We start from the raw sequence: 17,479 nt of genomic DNA, 5'->3' as shown, positions 1-17,479 counted from the left end.
AGATTCTCTTTCAATCGACGTGCTATGGACTCCAGACATGTGTCGTTTGACGTAGCGTTAACCCCGGTGTGATGGCCGAGTTTTGGCATGATTCCGAAGGTCTCGAGAATACTAATAATGAGATCAGCTTGCCGCTCTCCAGAGTGGTTGCCGCGACATTCCGGTAGCCCTAGAAGTGCCTTCTGCAGCTGATAATCCTGATCAACCCAGTGAGCGCAAACAGCCAGTAGCGCATGACGATGTGGCGATGTCCAGAGATCGGTGGAAATGTGAATAGGCGAAGACGCGATTGCTAGTTTGCCTTTGATCTGATCTCTATAGAATACGTGATTTTCCGCAATGTGACGCATGGCCTGACGTCTGGACGTGATTAATTGATCACCGATGGTCGGATTGCATGCCAAAGCGAGATCCTTCAACTCGTTCCATTCAACAGCTGAAAAAGGAGCTCTCCGCCGTGTGAGCAGTCCTATAACAGCCTCATTGTATGCCTGCCGATTGAAAACCTGCCGAAGACTATCCGGTGTAGGAATAGATGCAAACATGGCGGGTAATAAGCGTTGATTCGATGATATCGGCGAAGGCGGCGGCGGCGGTCGAAGCTGTGCAGCATGGCGGTTTTTGATATGCTGTACAGCTGTTGCTCGATGCCCATGACTCCATTTAGGGCATAATCGGCACACATAAAGCACAGTGCCTTTGGTCTTTCGTTTGCGGCCGGCGGCAAGCGGTTTATTCTTATCTGGATACTGCCGATCCATAATAGAAAAGAAGTTTGAAGGCAATTGATCAGATGTCTGAGAATTAGAGTCGCCGATCGATGATAAAATATCGCTTTCTGAAGCCATAATGATGGGTATGAGATGAAAACTATAATACAAAAAGTTTCTGTTATTTGTGATGTCTGGGGCGATAAAAAGCTGTTACATTCAGCGATGAATTGATTTCCATAGAAGCTCTTGGTTCTCTATCTAATGAGTGGAAAATAGGTCGGTTTCTCATACCTAGGGTGAAGGGCCTCCGGAGCCGTTGTGCTGAAGAACTTGCTTTTCGGGAAACATCGATGACACCAACTGCTAACCGGAAGTTCGGACTTCCGACGCGCCAGCCAGCAGCCTTTCTGAACGGCTGAGAGACCTTCCTTCCGGTTTGATCAATGTATGACCTTTTGGTCCGTTTGATGTGACAAAAGCAATGAAAAAAGTTTACTTCAGTTATCCTGTTTATTCTGTTATTCCGTTATAACAGATTAGTGTGAGAGCTTTAACATGATAACAGAATAACAGAATAAAAAAATATTAACATGTTATACAGAACAAGCAACAGAATAACAGAACAAGTTGCCCATGTATGGGGCGACCCTAGATTTCCATCTGCGCCCGAGTTCCTCACAGCATACGTGCCCAAAAAAAAAAGCCATATAACACCAAAAACATACCATTCAGTCCCATTAAAGGGTCTATGAACCAGACCCCATAGTTTTCTTGATATCATCTCAATTATCAAAAACTCCCTAGCATAAGAACTAGAAAAACATTATGACCTAGACGTTCCATGGATGTCACTGCATACAAGAGAACCCGATCCATCCTTGGAAACGGGACAGGGCTCCCCATGTGCCAAGTATCACGAACCATGTGCCGCTGGTTATTGATTACATTAGGGCCAGCTTCGCAAGTGACCTTTTCGGGAAGGCAACCTTGCGGGTCGTGTTCAACGTGCGTCTGGTCAAACGGAGGACCTACTTTATGGTGGGAAGAGAAGATTCGGATGCGGAGGCTGAGGTCCACTTTGGCGACGTGGATGAACTATTTTACGGCTTTTGGGCGCAAATAGTTATTCTGGATCGCAATTGTAAGCATAGGAGTTTTTGATAAGTTCTCAGACGGAGGGGGCGGATGGTACTCACAGCGTCATGAAGGAATGGTATTGTGTGTTGCCAATCTCTTTCCGCACATCAACCAGAAACGACTTGACTTGATCTGGAGACCAGCCTAACGCTTGCGTAAAAACAGGCATTGTTAATGGCTCAAGAACAAGCAGCCAGTTCTGCGTCATTAGATGGCCTATGCGCTGCAACTTTTTCCCAGGATAGCACGCATTTGTCGGCGCGCCGTTTCTGGTCTCAACGATATGCTTAAAGCCTGTTTCCTGTAATAATGGCTTGAACTTATTCGGGTAGTATAACGTTGTACCAAAACTGCGCATTCCTTGCTCTAGCAGATCATTCCATTTGCGGAATGCGGTGCCATCTAATGAATGATTTGGTGACTGTAGAATTGCGATCCATTCCGTAAATTCGACCCATCCTCCAGGCTTCAGGTTGTCGAAAGTCGATTGGATTAACTTCTTCTTATCCTGAATATCGCCAAGTTGTCGAATGTGAATAAAATCGAAGTTACCGCCGCCGGTGAAGTCCCAATCATGCGTAATATCCATTGTCATAAAGCTACAGTTAGATCTGGTATAAGGCGGCTGGACCGGATTAATGTCCACGCCTAGAACGGAACAGTAAAGATGTTTTTGGGCTATCAACCAACGCCACGATTGTTAGCTTCAATGGCAATGGCACAGAAGGAAATGAACGGGAAAAAGACTTGCCAAATTCCTAAATACGGCAAAATGGCAAATGTTAATAAAAGATGCAAATCATTACATTCGTTCAATGATAAGAACTTACCAATGCCCATGCTCCAGGGCCAGTGCCGACATCAAGGACCCGCCTCGGCTTTGATGAGATAGGTGCTAAATGAAGCTGCCCTTCGAAGACATCGATGATGACGGTGTGCTGAATGACTGGCGCAATCTGTCAGCAAGCACACAAGCTAAAGAGTAGCGAGGGGGTGGCGCGCCCGGGGCCTCAATCCATACCATTTCTGGCTTGTTCTTGCTAAAACGAAAGCACATTAGCACACGAGTAATTAAGATACGTGCTATCGAAGAGTATGATTGATGGGTGAGACGGGAACATACCTGGCTGTTTGGCAGCAAGCCGTAACCTGTAAATTGTTTAATTAATTCTCGGATGCCAATGGCTTCTCAGAACCGGGAGACGGACGAACAGAGGATTTGTTGAACTTCTTCACGAAAGATTGAAAGAAAAGTTTGGAGCGTGACCCGCTGGCCCGAGTGGAACTACTTTGCCAAGTCAGCATGAGCAAACAGATGAACCAATCAGCCAATCTACCAATATGGTAGGTGATATTCGCCGGTAATGAAGAGATACTGAACTAATAGCAGCATAATGGGTAAGTCTTACCGTTCCAAAGGCCGATAACTCGTCATGTATTCAGCTGAAGAATCAGAAGAATCATCTAGATCCTCCTTGGGCCGAAGACTGCTTGGCTGATCAACGGCATGGTCTTCAATCGTAGGCTATTTCTCAACAGTCAAAACGCCATCGAATCGCAATTTGGCTCAGGGAATTCCCACATCATCAACTCCGGCCCTTGCAGCCGCTGCCGGGGAAAGCGTTTGCCGGTCCCATCCGCCCGAGCAACGTGAGCGGACGCTTACGGGTGTGCCAGGGATACTCCCGCTCTGGTTTTGGTTTTGGCTGTCGCTAGACACGCTCGAGGCATAGTTCAGCGAGGAGGCGACGGTGAGTGCCGACATCAAGGTTTGCGCAGCGGGCCTTGTCATGGCTGATGACTGCAGAACTAGGGAGTCGGTGGACCCGCCACTACTTCTCGTTGAACTTGGGTCGTGCCAATTGTCCGTTGCGTAAGCCATTTGTTGTAACGAGAGTGAAAAATAAAAGAAAGAAAGAAAGTGAGAAATGGAAAAGAAAGAAATGTCGGTAGTTAGGCCTTCGCTGTTCGATTTGCTACAGGAATTATATTCGCGGTTCCGACGTCGTCGAGTCAAACTTATCGAGCTAATGGGTCGGAATGGATGGGGTCATGTTGCTCTTCTATAATTTTTCCCTGCCGGTTGGTACTGAATCCATCTTTGTCTCGTTCTCTCAGCGGTCATCCGAGTCTAGCCCTGTCCGGTTAGCTCAGAACCCTCTGCGTGTCTCCACTAATAACGGATCAGGAGGATTCTCGCTCGCTCTAGCGCAGTTTAGAGTTTAAGGACGCGTGCCCTCGGGATCCCAGCACGCGCAAATCAGATCCGCTGCGAAAGCTCACCGCGAAGCGGAAGGAGACAATCCATCTCACAGCTTGGTTATACTCTACTGTGCCGTTTCTTGCTTGCCGCTGCTCTGGCGAATCAACAATTGATAATCTTTTTTTTTTGTCTTTGTACAAGGTCATTGTATTTCCATCCTCTGTAGATACGAGCAATGTCAATTATCGTGCGGGAACTTCCATGGAGCCTAGTGGCATGCGAGGCGTCTGTGGCGTCTAATGGCTTCATCAGATGCCGAGCGACTGACTAGTAATACTGGTAGTAAGCGGCTGGAGGGCTGAACAGCCAACTTCCACAATGTGACGTTGAGACCCCTGACATGTGTCCCGTCGCTCTGGCCCCGTCAGTAACGATGGGCTCCCTGTGGGGGATGCTGTTGAATAAGTGCTAGGGTATCACGTGCAAGCAGGGATGTTTCAGATTACGCGCCAAAATGGCGACGCCCTAAAGGGGCAGAGTTTAACAGAACACAACATGAATACACCAATTCACATCAATGAACCGAATACACGTAATGTCTGACACCAACAAGCTCATTCCAAAAGCTTTGCCCTGACTTGCTCGTCCTTAGCATCGATCTCAGAGTCTGCTGCTCCATCATTCTCTAGCGGCGGCTTCGACCGCCTCATACCCCTGACTCCGCGGACAGTATAGTCGAACAACTCTCCCAGGGGCAGCCATAGATGGCTATGAGGTGATGCGGGGGCGCCTCGTAAGAAGCGGCACCTTGTCCAAAGAGTGGCCTCACCGTCTTCTCTCGAACCGGAATCCCGTGACCCAGGGTCCTCGTAGCCCCGTTCTGACGAGGGCAGGCTGGCGATCAATTCAATTCAATTCAATTCAATCACACAACTGGTGGACGAAAGATCAACTAGTGAACCGTGCGAGCGTGCACGTCCCATGAAACGCACCGTGCCCACCCCTGCTTCAACTCAATCAACGCCTCAGATTGAATTGATCGCCACCCTGGACGAGGGTGTTGGGATTTTCCTCTGAAGTCTGCCGAAAATCCGCCCCCAGCCACCAACCCCTCTATCTCCCGGTTGATCCAGAGACACATAAGACATCAGGAACCCTAGGTACCATTAAGAGGCGATTTGAATCAAATCGCCCACCAAAACGGGGTTACATGATGTAGAAATTTGGTTCATATCGCTTTGGTCGAAGTCGTATAGCTAATTGGCTGAAAATTACCCCAGCTCCACATTTGGGGTTAGCTAGCGTCAGCTTGGGGTTAGTATCTCTTTGAGCGGCATAAGGCTCCGGCAGGTCACTCGCCCCACATTGCTTACTAACAACACTAGTACCTGCGGGGTACGTGAAGTTCTCGTCAGACAGCTTCTTCATTCAACACAGCCAAAATCATCAAAATCCTCATACAAATTGACCCTAATGCATCTTAATTAAAACGATGAGCTCCCAAGAGATACCTGATTATATAGATGATCACAGCTTTGATACCCTGCCTTTGAGGGCGGCTGATGACCCCACCGGCGTGCCTATTTTTCCGCCTGAAGAGGGCTGCGGTGATGATTTTCAACCTTTCAACCTAGAATATCGTGATTTCAAGATCAACCCTCTACCCAAGGAACCACTTGAATTATTCCAGCTTTTCGTACCTATTTCCCTTGTACAGTCATGGATTAAATACACCAACAGCTGGGTCGCTCACTTACTTAAAAATGCCGTTATTGACAACTGGAATACCCCCCTTTCCAAACAGTCCCGCATTCTCAAGTAGGAAGGCATCTCCACCGCAACAGCTTATGTATGGCTTGGGGTCCTTATTTACCTAGGAATTCATAGGGAAATATCGATCAAAGACCATTGGAAGTCCCCTAGCCTAGGAGATCAGCGCCCTCTTCACTCAATCATCAAGTTCATGCCGTTACGGAAGTTCGAGCTGATCACGAGGTATTTCCGCACTTTTGACTACACCAAGCTCGATGTGAGGGATGAGAGCGACCTTCCAAAGACCTTCCAAGCGGCTGAAGAGTGGTCTAATCACATACAAAGCGTGTCTATCGAGCTCTATTCTCCAGGGACTAACCTCACTGTAGATGAGTGTATGATCCCTTTTACAGGCAGATCAAAAGAGACAACAGTCGTCAAGAATAAACCCACGCCCGTGGGGTTCAAAGTCTGGGTTATCGCCCAACAGGGCTTCTTTCTGCAGTGGCTTTGGCACGTGAAGGCATCACCATACAAGGCTGTTATAGTCGAGCTACCTACACCAACGCCGTACGGCAAGAAGGGAAAGCTACGGACCGAGATTCCTCTCAACAATACACAAAGCGTCGTGGTTCACCTACTAAAAAGGCTGTCAACGCAGACACATTACCTCTTCACGGATAACCTCTTCTCGTCGCCGCAGCTCTTCCGCCTTCTTCGGCAGCTTGGCCACGGTGCCACAGGCACGGCACGCCCTAACTGCGGCATCACCACCGAGATGAAGCATATAAAAGAGACCGGAAAAGCTCCTGACGGCATAGCTTTGCAATATAATGAGGTATATTTGATCCCGACACAAGATAAACAGGTATGGACAGCTTTACCTGTATTTCCCTTACTAATTTGTCCTTTTCCTTTCTCCCTAGGTCATCCAAATCGCTTGGAAAGATAGCAGCATCGTGCTCTTCCTTTCAACTGTGCTTAGCGGAGCCCCTCACGAGCGCACACCAAAAAAGAGGAAAAAGCCCGCCAAAAGAGGCACAAAGGCAGAGTCACAGCGCCTGCAGCAGGTCTTCAATGGTGATAGCTTCAAGATAATCCCTATTCCTACTGTTGCCGCTCAGTATAACGATGAAATGAATCACGTTGACCGGGGCGATCAGATACGGTCTTATACAACATATCAGCACCGATTCCGGCGCGGTCCTTGGCAAGCGTTGCTTTGGTCTTTCCTCCTTAAAGTCGCACTTGCGAATAGCTTCATTTTACAGAAGAAAACACGGCAGCCTCGTTGGAGGCCCTATAGCACGCTTAAAGCTTGGAAGGAGTGCATTTATAATGCCATTTTCAACAGATACGCAACTGAAAGTCACATAAGGAAGAGAGGCCGTACAGGAATGGAAGAAGACATCGAGGATACAGAAGCACGGCAAATTCACCTACAAAGAGATATCAATCATGTCCATCGGGGCATACATTCAAGCTGCCTAGCTTGCAAAGGCTTCCGGCAGGGTCAGGCCCGACCCTTTAAAAGGAAGAAGGAAAAAGGAGGTTATCTACAGCCGATATCAGGAAATAAACGAAGGGTGCAGACCGTGTATGGCTGCAAAGTATGTGATGTAGCTATTTGTAACACGGCTGACTGCTGGTACTTCTATCACACGCAAATTTAGGTGTGTGAGAATGTACTTCATGTAGCGCTCATTTTGATAGGTCCTACACCCCTGTCGTGACCCCGCCGGAGCTTTATGCCGCCTGAAGAGATATGTCGCACTGAGCGTGCTTAAAGGGTTAGAGTGAATATCATGAGCAGCAGCAAATGTGTTGATTGATGTCTTAAGTTATCTCTTGCGCGGGGTATTCCATCCCGCACAGTTACTTAAAGCATATAGCTAGATTACTAATGCCTACCCTGCGACAAGATAACATAGAGGAAAGGGGACTTTAATCAATCGAGAAAGACAACAAGACTACTCATCTCTTCATATTCTATCACCAAGATCAAAGAGGTGATATCGAGCAGCAATGGAGGATATTGTACAGCTCAATCAGGACTATCAGATACTGATCTGTCGACTATGTCAAGCAGCCGTTCGGCCCGGCGCTGGCATCGAGTCACACTTTCGATTTGTCCTAGTCCTACAGTCCAAAATCAATTGTTGTACAATTGATTTAATTTACCCCACTTTCCAGGGGGTTGACTTGGATTTCTGATTGGTGCTTGGTTACACGTTCAGGCAGGACAACACTTTAACAGCAGCGCGTCGAGTTTTGACTCCTGTCCATCAGGGTCTATCACGACGAATGTCAGATCTAGCCAACAATTTATGATTTTTTTAGCTCTTAAGAAGTATCCCTCAGACCATGGCACTCAAGCCTATGACGGAGCTCGGCCCTTCCAACCCTATATACCCGTTTATGCATCTGTCTGAGTATCGGATTCTTGTTTGTCAGAAGTGCCAACATGCTTGCTTGGCTAGAGAAGTTGCCACTCATCTTGCCAAAAGGCATCCTGGAATAGACCCAGGGCCCCGACGCAGGCTAGTAGAAGATACCAAAATGGTACCGAATGTGCTACAAAGTCGGGTCGAGCTACCATGCAGTACCCACCTGCCGGTCATACCCACCTACCGTTCAGCGAAAAAAAGAATTCCCCATACAAAATGTCTAACTTCACTTGCACAGTGCTTGGCCAAAATTGAAGTTATTTACATGGAACAGATTGTGTCTTACTGAGAGTTTCATGCTGTTTCATATTGGAATGTTCATTTGTATTTTACACAAGCAGTTTGGTCGCATGGCACTAATGTAAAATTTCTCAAAATGTCTCCTTCATCACCCAGCCTCCCCAAAATTTCATCAAACTTTTATCTATAGCAGCTTCCTTTAATCGCCTTGAAAATGCCTCAATAGTCTTATACAGAGAATGATGTCATTGAAGCTATACTGGATGTTACAGATAATCACCTCTTGCAGCACCGGGCCGCCCAGAAGCATGGAATGCCCCAAACCACTCTGTCTGACCGACTAAGAGGCCTACCGTCAAAGTCCGAGGTCACCCAACCTGCCCAGCTGTTATACAAATCCCAAGAGGCTAGATTAGTTGCATGGATACTTCGACAAGAGGCCTTGGGCTATGCTCCTTCCCACAGTCAAGTTCGTGTCACCGTAGCTGCCCTGTTGAGACAGCAGGGCCAGGAAAGGCCTATCGGTGTACACTGGCTAGTCAGGTTTATTAAACGCCATCCAGAGATCGATAAGAAGGTAGGAAAACGCCAGGAAGCTGCAAGGTTCAATTCTTTTACCCCAGTGGCCGTCAATTGGTACTTTAATATCCGGGAGAGCGAATATGGCTGGATCAAGCCTGAGAACACGGTTAATGTTGACGAGGGCGGTATCATGGCTGGATTTGGTGAGTACTGACCACTTCTGATACAAGACTTACTAATAAATTGCAAATCTAGGTTTAGATTCCTTGGTAATTGGCAGTAGCGATCCCAGAAGGAAGGCCTTCCTCAAAGGCTCGCAGTCCCGCACTTGGACTAGTTTTATCGAAGCCGTCACTGCAGATGGCCGTCTTCTAAACCCGGGAATTATCTTCAAGGGCAAAGAACTTCTGAAGCAGTGGTTTATCGATGAGTTTAACAAGATCGTCGACTGGTATTATATCACGTCCGATAACGGCTGGACAGACCACCATATCGTGGTCGAGTGGCTCAAGGAGGTTTATCTGCCCCAAACGCAACCAGCAGATGAGTCTGATGCAAGGCTTATCATATTAGATGGCCATGCGAGCCATGTATCTGTGGGTGTCTACCTGTTCTCGATCAGAAATACCGCTGACTGAAAATCCAGGATGAGTGGATGGCCACGTGTTTTTTGAATAACGTGTATTGCTGTTACCTGCCTGCACATTGCTCTCATGGCCTACAGCCACTGGATAATGGTGTTTTCAACGCATCCAAGGCTGCATATCGAAAAAAACTGCAGAAACTCACCAGCCTGACCGATTCTGCGCCGGTGGACAAGGTCAACTTCATCAAGGCTTATGCCAAAGCCAGGGAAGTGGGTATGACGAAGAAAAACATCCTTTCAGGCTGGAGAGTAACTGGAAACTGACCAATTTCACGACGGAAAGCGCTCATACATCCTGAGATTCAGCCGGACAAGAAGGAAATGACGCCCGGTCGGACGGCCACAGAGACGGGCAAGTCGACTCTGATCATACGCCAACGACCAGCCGCCACATCAGAGACCTGGGGAAGAACAAGAGCCCGTCAACAAGAAGGCGGTATTCTGTGATATCAAAAGGGTTTGAAGCCCAAGAGTCCAAGATCGCCTCTTTGAGCACCAGAATAGCCAGCTTGGAGGAGGAAGTTGGCCGGTTGAGCAGAGGCAAGAAGAGGAAGGCGATACCGAATCCCAATAAGAAATTTATGACGCTGGCAGAGGCTCTAGCGGCTGTTGACACTATTTCAGAGCCAAAAGAAGCAATTGAAGGGGCGGATGTTGTTGAGGATGTGATCGAGGTGTGAGGGATGGAAGAGGATGAGAGGTCAAATTCAGGGAAGGAAGAATTAGGTGTCGTACGCACCCGCACAGACCGTGAGGTTAAAAGGCCTAGAAAATACTAAAACAGATTCAATTTTGATCTGAATTCTAGTGATAAACTTATTTTTACTATTTTTATTACGGTTTTCCCTTGAGGTTAAAAAAGTGCATTTTGTATGGGGGATTTTTTTTTCGCTGACCGGCAGGTGGGTATGACCGGCAGGTGGGTACTGCATGGTAACCACAGCCAGCTTCCTGTCACCTAACTAATATTACGGGCGATTCTGGGACGTTCAAGCCAGCATCTTCCAGGTCAACATCATCATCCTCCTCCTCCAAGTCAACACTATTATCATCTTCTCCTGAAGGAGACTCATCTTTTTCCGCCGTTCCCTCCGCTTCATACACGCCTCTTTCTAACCTTTCTGTCATGTTCAACGCCTATATGGTCTTACCCATCTATGCGCGGAGGAGACCCTGAAAAGATGGTCCCTTTACGAGTTATAGGACCAGTCATCGGACTTTTGGGAAAGGCTGACACGACTCTCGGCATACGCAAGTAAGCTCCAGTGGACATTTTCGAGATATATAACATCATAGAGCATTGAGACCTCACTCAATACTATCCAAAAGATCTTGTAGCTCTCGAAGAAGAGTAACATTGTATATAGAATATCTAGAACCGTGTAAGGGTTCTGCTCAAAAACTAGACACCAGGACTGCTGCAATCAATCTTGAGTGTCACAGCTGGACTCAAGCCTCAGGCCATTTCCAAAACATGTTAGCACCCTCAATATCCGCCAAGGGGTTGCCCTCACCCTGTCTGGCGCTTCCGTACTGCTCGTCAAACCCGCATTTCTTATAGAACTCCTCTGTGCCAAAGGCACTAACAACCGAAGCGTAAATGCCTTCTGCCTTGGCCTGCTCGAGACCCCACTGCACAAGCTTCCAGCCCACGTTCCTCCTCTGAAAATCTGGACGCACTGCTAATCCTTCGAGATACCAGGACTCAGCGCGCTTTCCGCTCCATATGTCTTCGAAATGAGGATATGCCCGCTCTATGATATCCTCCTGCTTGGGATCGCTTGCACGATTAGGCCAGGCCCAAGCATGGATGTTCATGGCAATAGAAGATAAAGGCTTGAGAAGGTTTCCTGGTTCGATGGGTTAGCTTAGCCAATATAAATAGGCTTGAGGCTAATGAGATGAGACACTTACGAGGATCCAAATACCAGCACTCAAGCTTTTGGCCCCCATCTCCCAGTCTTGCCCACTGAGCAATGCCGGCAATAACTTCCTGACCCTTCTCGTCTTTGGCTACAGCAACGAGCCATCGCGAGCGATAGTCCCAAAAGTTGACCCGTGCCCGTCGCAGCCAGTACAGGTGTACATCATCGGGATACTCGCTACGATGGGGGTGTATGAGCTCGCCAAATAGGTTATCCTTCCAAAATGCCTCTGACATGATGTGGGCAATCTCTGGAAGTTCGGAGTAGCACGCATCGCGCAATACAATCTCAGACATGGTTTTTGCACCCAGGACAGGTGATAAAGATAAACGTGGTGTGATGTGGAGTGCAAGATCTAGGACCCTTATATCTTCTGTGGCAATGACTTTAGATGGTCTAGACCAGGTAGTGTTTCAGCACGGGTGATTTAATGTGATCCGATTAGCCCGCTTCGATCCTTGCTGCAGGTCCTACACGGCCCGAAATGAGGTTGTTGGTTGACGGCTCCACCCAACAAAACTTGGCTACTGTTCATTTGTCTAAATCGCTATAGAATGTAAAAGCCAACAATCTATGAGCCCATGTTTTTCAAATCCCAAAATCGTTCTATCCAGTTAACTGCCAGCGCTCAGCGTCTAATATATTGGTTGTCGTCATACGTGACCTTCCATGTCACCTCCTTATTAATGATCATTTCTTGACTGCCAACCCTAGAGTTCCGCCCTTCCGATATATCATCCCGACTATTGCTGCCAGAGCCGCGTGCTGCCGTTGTTTGACTTGAGACCTGGTCCGGCCTCCAACTGTGCGGTTGGCTACGGGAAGCGCTATCAGATGTCGATTTTACTGCAGTTGTCACAGCAGCAGATGGTGTAACCCCAGAGCGATTACTTCTAAGTGACTGAAGTGCGTAGACGTTGCTCGATCCAGACATGCTGAGGTCAAAGGACACTGGAAATCCCATCCCTATAGAGAATGACTTTAAAAAGTTCTTCGGGTTAGGCACAGTGGCAGAAATGAGCGACCAAGCAACCATGATCTGTTGGCAGAGTAGGGCCTTTGTGACGGCGAATTGAGGCTCAGTAGAGGCTGGATTTGTTGCAGAATACGCCAGATGAACGGCTGAGAGGGCGATGAGCGGTATACGAAATGAGAAAGCCATAACAACCTGACACTTGCGGATGTATGAAATGTTGACGGACCAGGATAGTTGCAGTACGAGGAGCCAGGTAAGGATCTCGGTCAAGATGTCCATCGTCGTTATGACGGCCCAACGTGTATTCTTGTTATGAATTCTTTGGTTAGGCATCTGATGATGAGTCTTCAGGAGGTTCAAAGTGTTTTCATACCTGGTGCGGGCATTGCTTGACGTTATCCAAAGTCAACAAAGAATCTGCGCGGCAGTTCACAAGCCATGCCAAACAGGAGCCGACACCCCATACTACAGCGATTACCATGAGTCCGATGCAGACCGGTCCACTCTTCCCAGGCTTCGAGCCAATGATGCGTCGGATGAGGGCGAGGACAGAGCATTTGGCGAGACTAAGAGTTAGAAGGCAGAGAATACCGGCCGTTAGAGTTGACTGGCAGTGGCCGTGTTAGCTGGTGATAGCAGTAGTAGTACCGCATAAGGCTTACTTTCGAAGATGTCGCCCATTGTTCTGGTGTAGTGATAGAGTTAAACTTGCTGAGGCCGTTACTCAAACCAATAAAGACAGCAATTGACTGAGTTAAATGGAAGATCTGAGTGGTTAGTCTATATGTGGAGCGTTATCCAGATCTGATGGGCATCCTCACCATTGCCAAAGCAAAAAAAATATCATCGAAACCGAACTTGTGATACTTGATGTAAGTCCGTGCCAGAGCCACAAGCGTGCTGTAGATCAGCGACAAAATTGTCACGATCCACAGCTGACCGGCGTGGTCGTTGAACGTGACAGGGGAGAACCGATAGGAACCGTCGTTATCTGATGTCTCTGAATCCATGGCTAGAGACCATTGAGTCGGACTCGAGAAAGGTAACGAGGGAGATGCACTACACTGTTCAAGAGGCAACGGATGACTATTAATCTTTACTTTCATCCTTGCGGCATGAGTACCTAGGCGCAAGCCACCTCAGTGTTGGCAGATGTGAATGTTCAGGGCTCGGACTCTACAGCCACCAACGCCACAGGAATATATCTCCTAATTTCCAATCAGCCAACACCTTATTCTCGCAAAGGCCTGCAAACTTTAACTTTCAGTAGCGCAAGAGATTTCTGCCAATGATGCACCTAAATCCAGGGGATAGGGCATGGGTGCACCAACAGAGTAGTCAGAAGTAAAGTGCTTGCTATTGCGTACCAGAAGAGGCCGAATGTACTGTCGAAGCCAAGTGTCTCCCCAGTACCGTACCCACATCTGTTGGCTGTTGGCGCTTTGTTCATTGGTTTTGTGGCTGCTTACGCTTTGTTTGTTGGATCTGCGGCTGCATGGATCCATACGAGGACCCTGGACGAAATGAGGAGACATGAGCCCCCCATTTTGGTTGTTAGCTGAAACATGATGCAGATTAATATGTGAGAAGCAGCTTGTTTAAAGGTATCATTTGTGATACCCTGTTATGTAGAAAATGGCGTATTTTTTTCTTTGATATACATGTTACCTTGATCTACCAGGAGAGATATTCGACCAGGGTATCAGACCATCATAAAAGCCCGCACTACTGGACTGCCGAAGTCCGGGACGGCACAGGAGGTTCCCGTCTGGTCTAGGCCCGAGCGGACTGAACCCCTGTAGGATTGAAAGGTGCTGTACATAACAATTGGACTAGGATGGATATGCCGGCAACCAAACAAGCAGCTGTTGGATCGGATGTACACCTTGAAGCGCGTTCATGCCGCACTCCTGCATTCCTCTTACCGAGCCTTATTTGCCTCCCTCTCTGCTTTTTTTCTTGTCCTTTACTTTTCTTCCATCTGGCTATGCCGTCAAAGCAGTCAAGAAATACCGCCAACATGTCAATTGACGACGACAAGAGATCCCTCAACAACCACGATGCTCCAATCGGCATCAATGACAATGTCGACGAGAAGAAAGGAACTGCGGCCGATCGCGCCGACATGTATCGTATGGGCAAAACTCAAGAAATGACGGTTCGTACCAATACCTGTAACCTTTTTGTCCTGGGCTAACGCGACATCACCCAGAGAAATTTTCGCTTCTTGTCCATCTTCGGCTTCTCCATGATTCTAATGGCATCTTGGGAATTCTCTTTAAGGTAAAGGATGCAGATAAAAATGTTCTGGTCACCGGTTGGCTAACGAAGCCTGTCAATTAAAGTGTCTCGACTATCGGACTCGTCAACGGCGGCACTGCTGGTACGATCTGGATGTTCTTTGTGTGCTGGATGGGATTTTTATTCGTCAACACTTCCATGGCCGAGATGGCTTCCATGTGAGTATCCTCCCAATACACAACATGGGGTCAGATTGTTGACGCGAACTTTGTGCAGGGCACCAACGACGGGAGGACAATACCATTGGGTTTCCGAATTCGCGCCACCAAAGTACCAGAAGCTCATCAGCTATCTCATGGGGTGGATGTGCGTACTTGGCTGGCAAACATCGTGTGCATCCTCTGCCTTCATCACTGGCACCCAGATTCAGGGCCTCATCGTTCTGAATAACCCAGGTTACGAACCCAAGCCATGGCACGGCACGCTACTCACCATAGCTATAGCTGCGTTCTCGGTACTCTTTAATATCCTCTTAGCCAGGAAGTTGCCATTGATCGAAGCTATTGTCCTGGTCATTCACGTCTTCGCCTTTTTTGGCATCCTTGTTACTCTCTGGGTTCTTTCGCCAATGGCTGATGCCAAAGCTGTCTTTACCCAGTTCAGCGATGGCGGAGGTTGGAATAGTATAGGAGGTTCGACGCTCGTCGGCATTCTTGCAGGCGTTTTGCCACTGCTGGGTGCAGATGCTGCTGTCCATATGTCCGAGGAGCTGCACGATGCGAGTCGTACTTTGCCGCGTTCGATGATCGTGACGACTCTCTTCAATGGTGCTTTCGGATGGATCATGGTTATCACATACTGCTTCTGCATAGGTAACCTTGAAGAGGTCATCACATCTCCAACAGGTCAGCCCTTCATGCAGGTTTTCTACAACTCGACGCAGTCAGTTACCAGTGCTACTGCCATGGCATCCATCCTTGTCGTTATGATTGCCTTCTCCAATCTCACCATGGTCTCTACATCGTCGCGTCAGCTCTTCGCATTTGCGCGAGATCATGCCGTTCCATTCAGTCCTTGGTTCTCCGAGGTCCCAGCGGGATGGGATGTCCCCATCAATGCCATTCTGACGACCTTCCTAATCTCAAGTCTTCTTTCCCTTATCAACATCGGCTCTGCTGTCGCATTGAACTCAATCACTTCTTTGGCGACAACAGGACTTCTCTCGAGCTACATGGTCTCTATCGGCTGTATGATATGGCGACGATGTAGAAAGAGCCCGCTTCTGCCATCCAAGTTCAGTCTTGGTCGATGGGGACTCACGATAAACATCGTCTCCGAGGCTTTCCTGGTCGTCATTTTCGTCCTGGCATTCATGCCTGGTAACCCCAACCCGACGGCATCACAGATGAATTGGAGTATTCTAATCTACGGCGTCGTAGCGTTGTCCTCTTTGGTATACTACGTCTTCCGTGGTACTCACCGTTACGAAGGCCCAGTCGCCTACGTCCGAATGCTTCAGCAGTAAGGGTCAACATAGGGAGTCTAGTCTTTGCAAAATGATCTTCTACATTAAAATAGTTAGTCTAGATTCGAATCTAACAATTTCCCGTATCAATTGCCTTTTGTGACTTGTTGGTGATTTGAACAATAAACCTCAGCCCTTGTTTTACCATGCCCATAGGTTACTTCGACTCGTCTAACCATGAAAGGCTTAAGCTTGGGGTTGGGATAGGGTTAGTATTTAGGATTAGGATAGGCTTAGTATTTACTATCTAAGCTTAATCTGGCCTAGTGTTTTCTACTAAATAAGACATAGCTTAAAAGCTGAGTGGAGAATTATAGAGATAAACAAGATAGAAAGAGATAAAAAAGACTTATAAGAGAAAGGAGAAGATATAAGAGAAAAAGCTAGGAAATAGACAAAAGAGAAGTAGAGATAAGAAAGGCTATTAGCCTTCTAGGAAGACCTTCTAGAGGTATTCCAGATCGACCTAGCTAGGTTCCTAAGGATATCTTGGGCTATCCCTTTGAGTGCCACAGCCCTTAGGCGGGGTCACGACAGGGGTACAGAGCCAATCAAGATAAATGAAACTAACAGTACTTTTCCACACATGCTAATTTGTATGATGGTAAAAGTCCCAGCAGTTTTGATTGTTACAAAGAGCTACCTTACAGACTTGGCAAATCTCTCACAAACTTCCGGTACCCTGCACGTACTAACCTTATGACTAAGCTAAGTGGGGCGAGTGACCTTCCTAAGGGCTGTGGCACTCAAAGGGATAGAAGCCGCTGAAGTCGCCCTAGCCCTCATGAGGGCAAGCCTAATAGAGGAATCTAGCTGGTTAGCTGCAAAGGGACCTACGAGCTCCTGAAGCTTCTTGTAGGTCTTGGCGGTCTCAAGGTCCATAAGGCCACCTGTTGAGATGATGAGGAGCTGAAAAAAGGCACCTAGGGACCTATATTTTCTGCGTTTCTCTTCTGCAGCCTCTCGAAGGGTGCTATAAGGGTCTTTTTTAACAGAATCCTTGGAGATAGCGACGATTTGGATATTATAGAAATAGCAGATTGTTCCCAAGGTAACTGCTAGGTCGACCCGGAGGCTAGTCTCTTTTTGGACCAGTGGCTCTTCCTCGACCTCGCTCTTCCTCGGCCTCTAGGCTAGGCTGGCTGCTTAGGG

At 47.8% G+C, this 17,479-nt stretch overlaps 5 protein-coding genes across 5 annotated transcripts; 2 read left to right on the top strand and 3 right to left on the bottom strand.

Moving 5' to 3' along the window:
• Positions 1–1,905: 1,905 nt before the first annotated feature.
• Positions 1,906–3,642, bottom strand: FOXG_06566 (uncharacterized protein; the record flags this gene model as incomplete). The annotated part of the gene is made up of 4 exons (XM_018385244.1): positions 1,906–2,498; positions 2,974–2,999; positions 3,260–3,375; positions 3,517–3,642. The coding sequence occupies 4 exons, from the start codon at positions 3,640–3,642 to the stop codon at positions 1,906–1,908; spliced, it is 861 nt and encodes a 286-aa protein (XP_018242515.1).
• Positions 3,643–8,805: 5,163 nt separating this feature from the next.
• Positions 8,806–10,340, top strand: FOXG_19310 (uncharacterized protein; the record flags this gene model as incomplete). Its single annotated transcript, XM_018399517.1, has 4 exons — positions 8,806–9,217; positions 9,270–9,610; positions 9,739–9,874; positions 9,961–10,340. The coding sequence occupies 4 exons, from the start codon at positions 8,806–8,808 to the stop codon at positions 10,338–10,340; spliced, it is 1,269 nt and encodes a 422-aa protein (XP_018242514.1).
• Positions 10,341–10,994: 654 nt separating this feature from the next.
• Positions 10,995–11,920, bottom strand: FOXG_06564 (uncharacterized protein). The gene is made up of 2 exons (XM_018385243.1): positions 11,575–11,920; positions 10,995–11,510 (listed from the first exon to the last, which is right to left on the bottom strand). Exons 1-2 carry the CDS (start codon positions 11,879–11,881, stop codon positions 11,110–11,112), a joined length of 708 nt encoding a protein of 235 aa, XP_018242513.1. The 5' UTR covers positions 11,882–11,920; the 3' UTR covers positions 10,995–11,109.
• Positions 11,921–12,328: 408 nt separating this feature from the next.
• On the bottom strand, positions 12,329–13,571 carry FOXG_19309 (uncharacterized protein; the record flags this gene model as incomplete). The annotated part of the gene is made up of 5 exons (XM_018399516.1): positions 12,329–12,388; positions 12,433–12,867; positions 12,935–13,168; positions 13,224–13,328; positions 13,383–13,571. The coding sequence occupies 5 exons, from the start codon at positions 13,569–13,571 to the stop codon at positions 12,329–12,331; spliced, it is 1,023 nt and encodes a 340-aa protein (XP_018242512.1).
• Positions 13,572–14,581: 1,010 nt separating this feature from the next.
• FOXG_06563 (uncharacterized protein) lies at positions 14,582–16,330 on the top strand (the record flags this gene model as incomplete). Its single annotated transcript, XM_018385242.1, has 4 exons — positions 14,582–14,719; positions 14,774–14,844; positions 14,907–15,020; positions 15,079–16,330. 4 exons carry the CDS (start codon positions 14,582–14,584, stop codon positions 16,325–16,327), a joined length of 1,572 nt encoding a protein of 523 aa, XP_018242511.1. The 3' UTR covers positions 16,328–16,330.
• Between the last annotated feature and the right edge of the window lie 1,149 nt (positions 16,331–17,479).

The sequence above is a fragment of the Fusarium oxysporum genome, chromosome 3 (genome assembly GCF_000149955.1).
Source record: "Fusarium oxysporum f. sp. lycopersici 4287 chromosome 3, whole genome shotgun sequence".
Taxonomy (NCBI): domain Eukaryota; kingdom Fungi; phylum Ascomycota; class Sordariomycetes; order Hypocreales; family Nectriaceae; genus Fusarium; species Fusarium oxysporum.
This window is presented reverse-complemented; position numbering and strand designations above follow the sequence as displayed.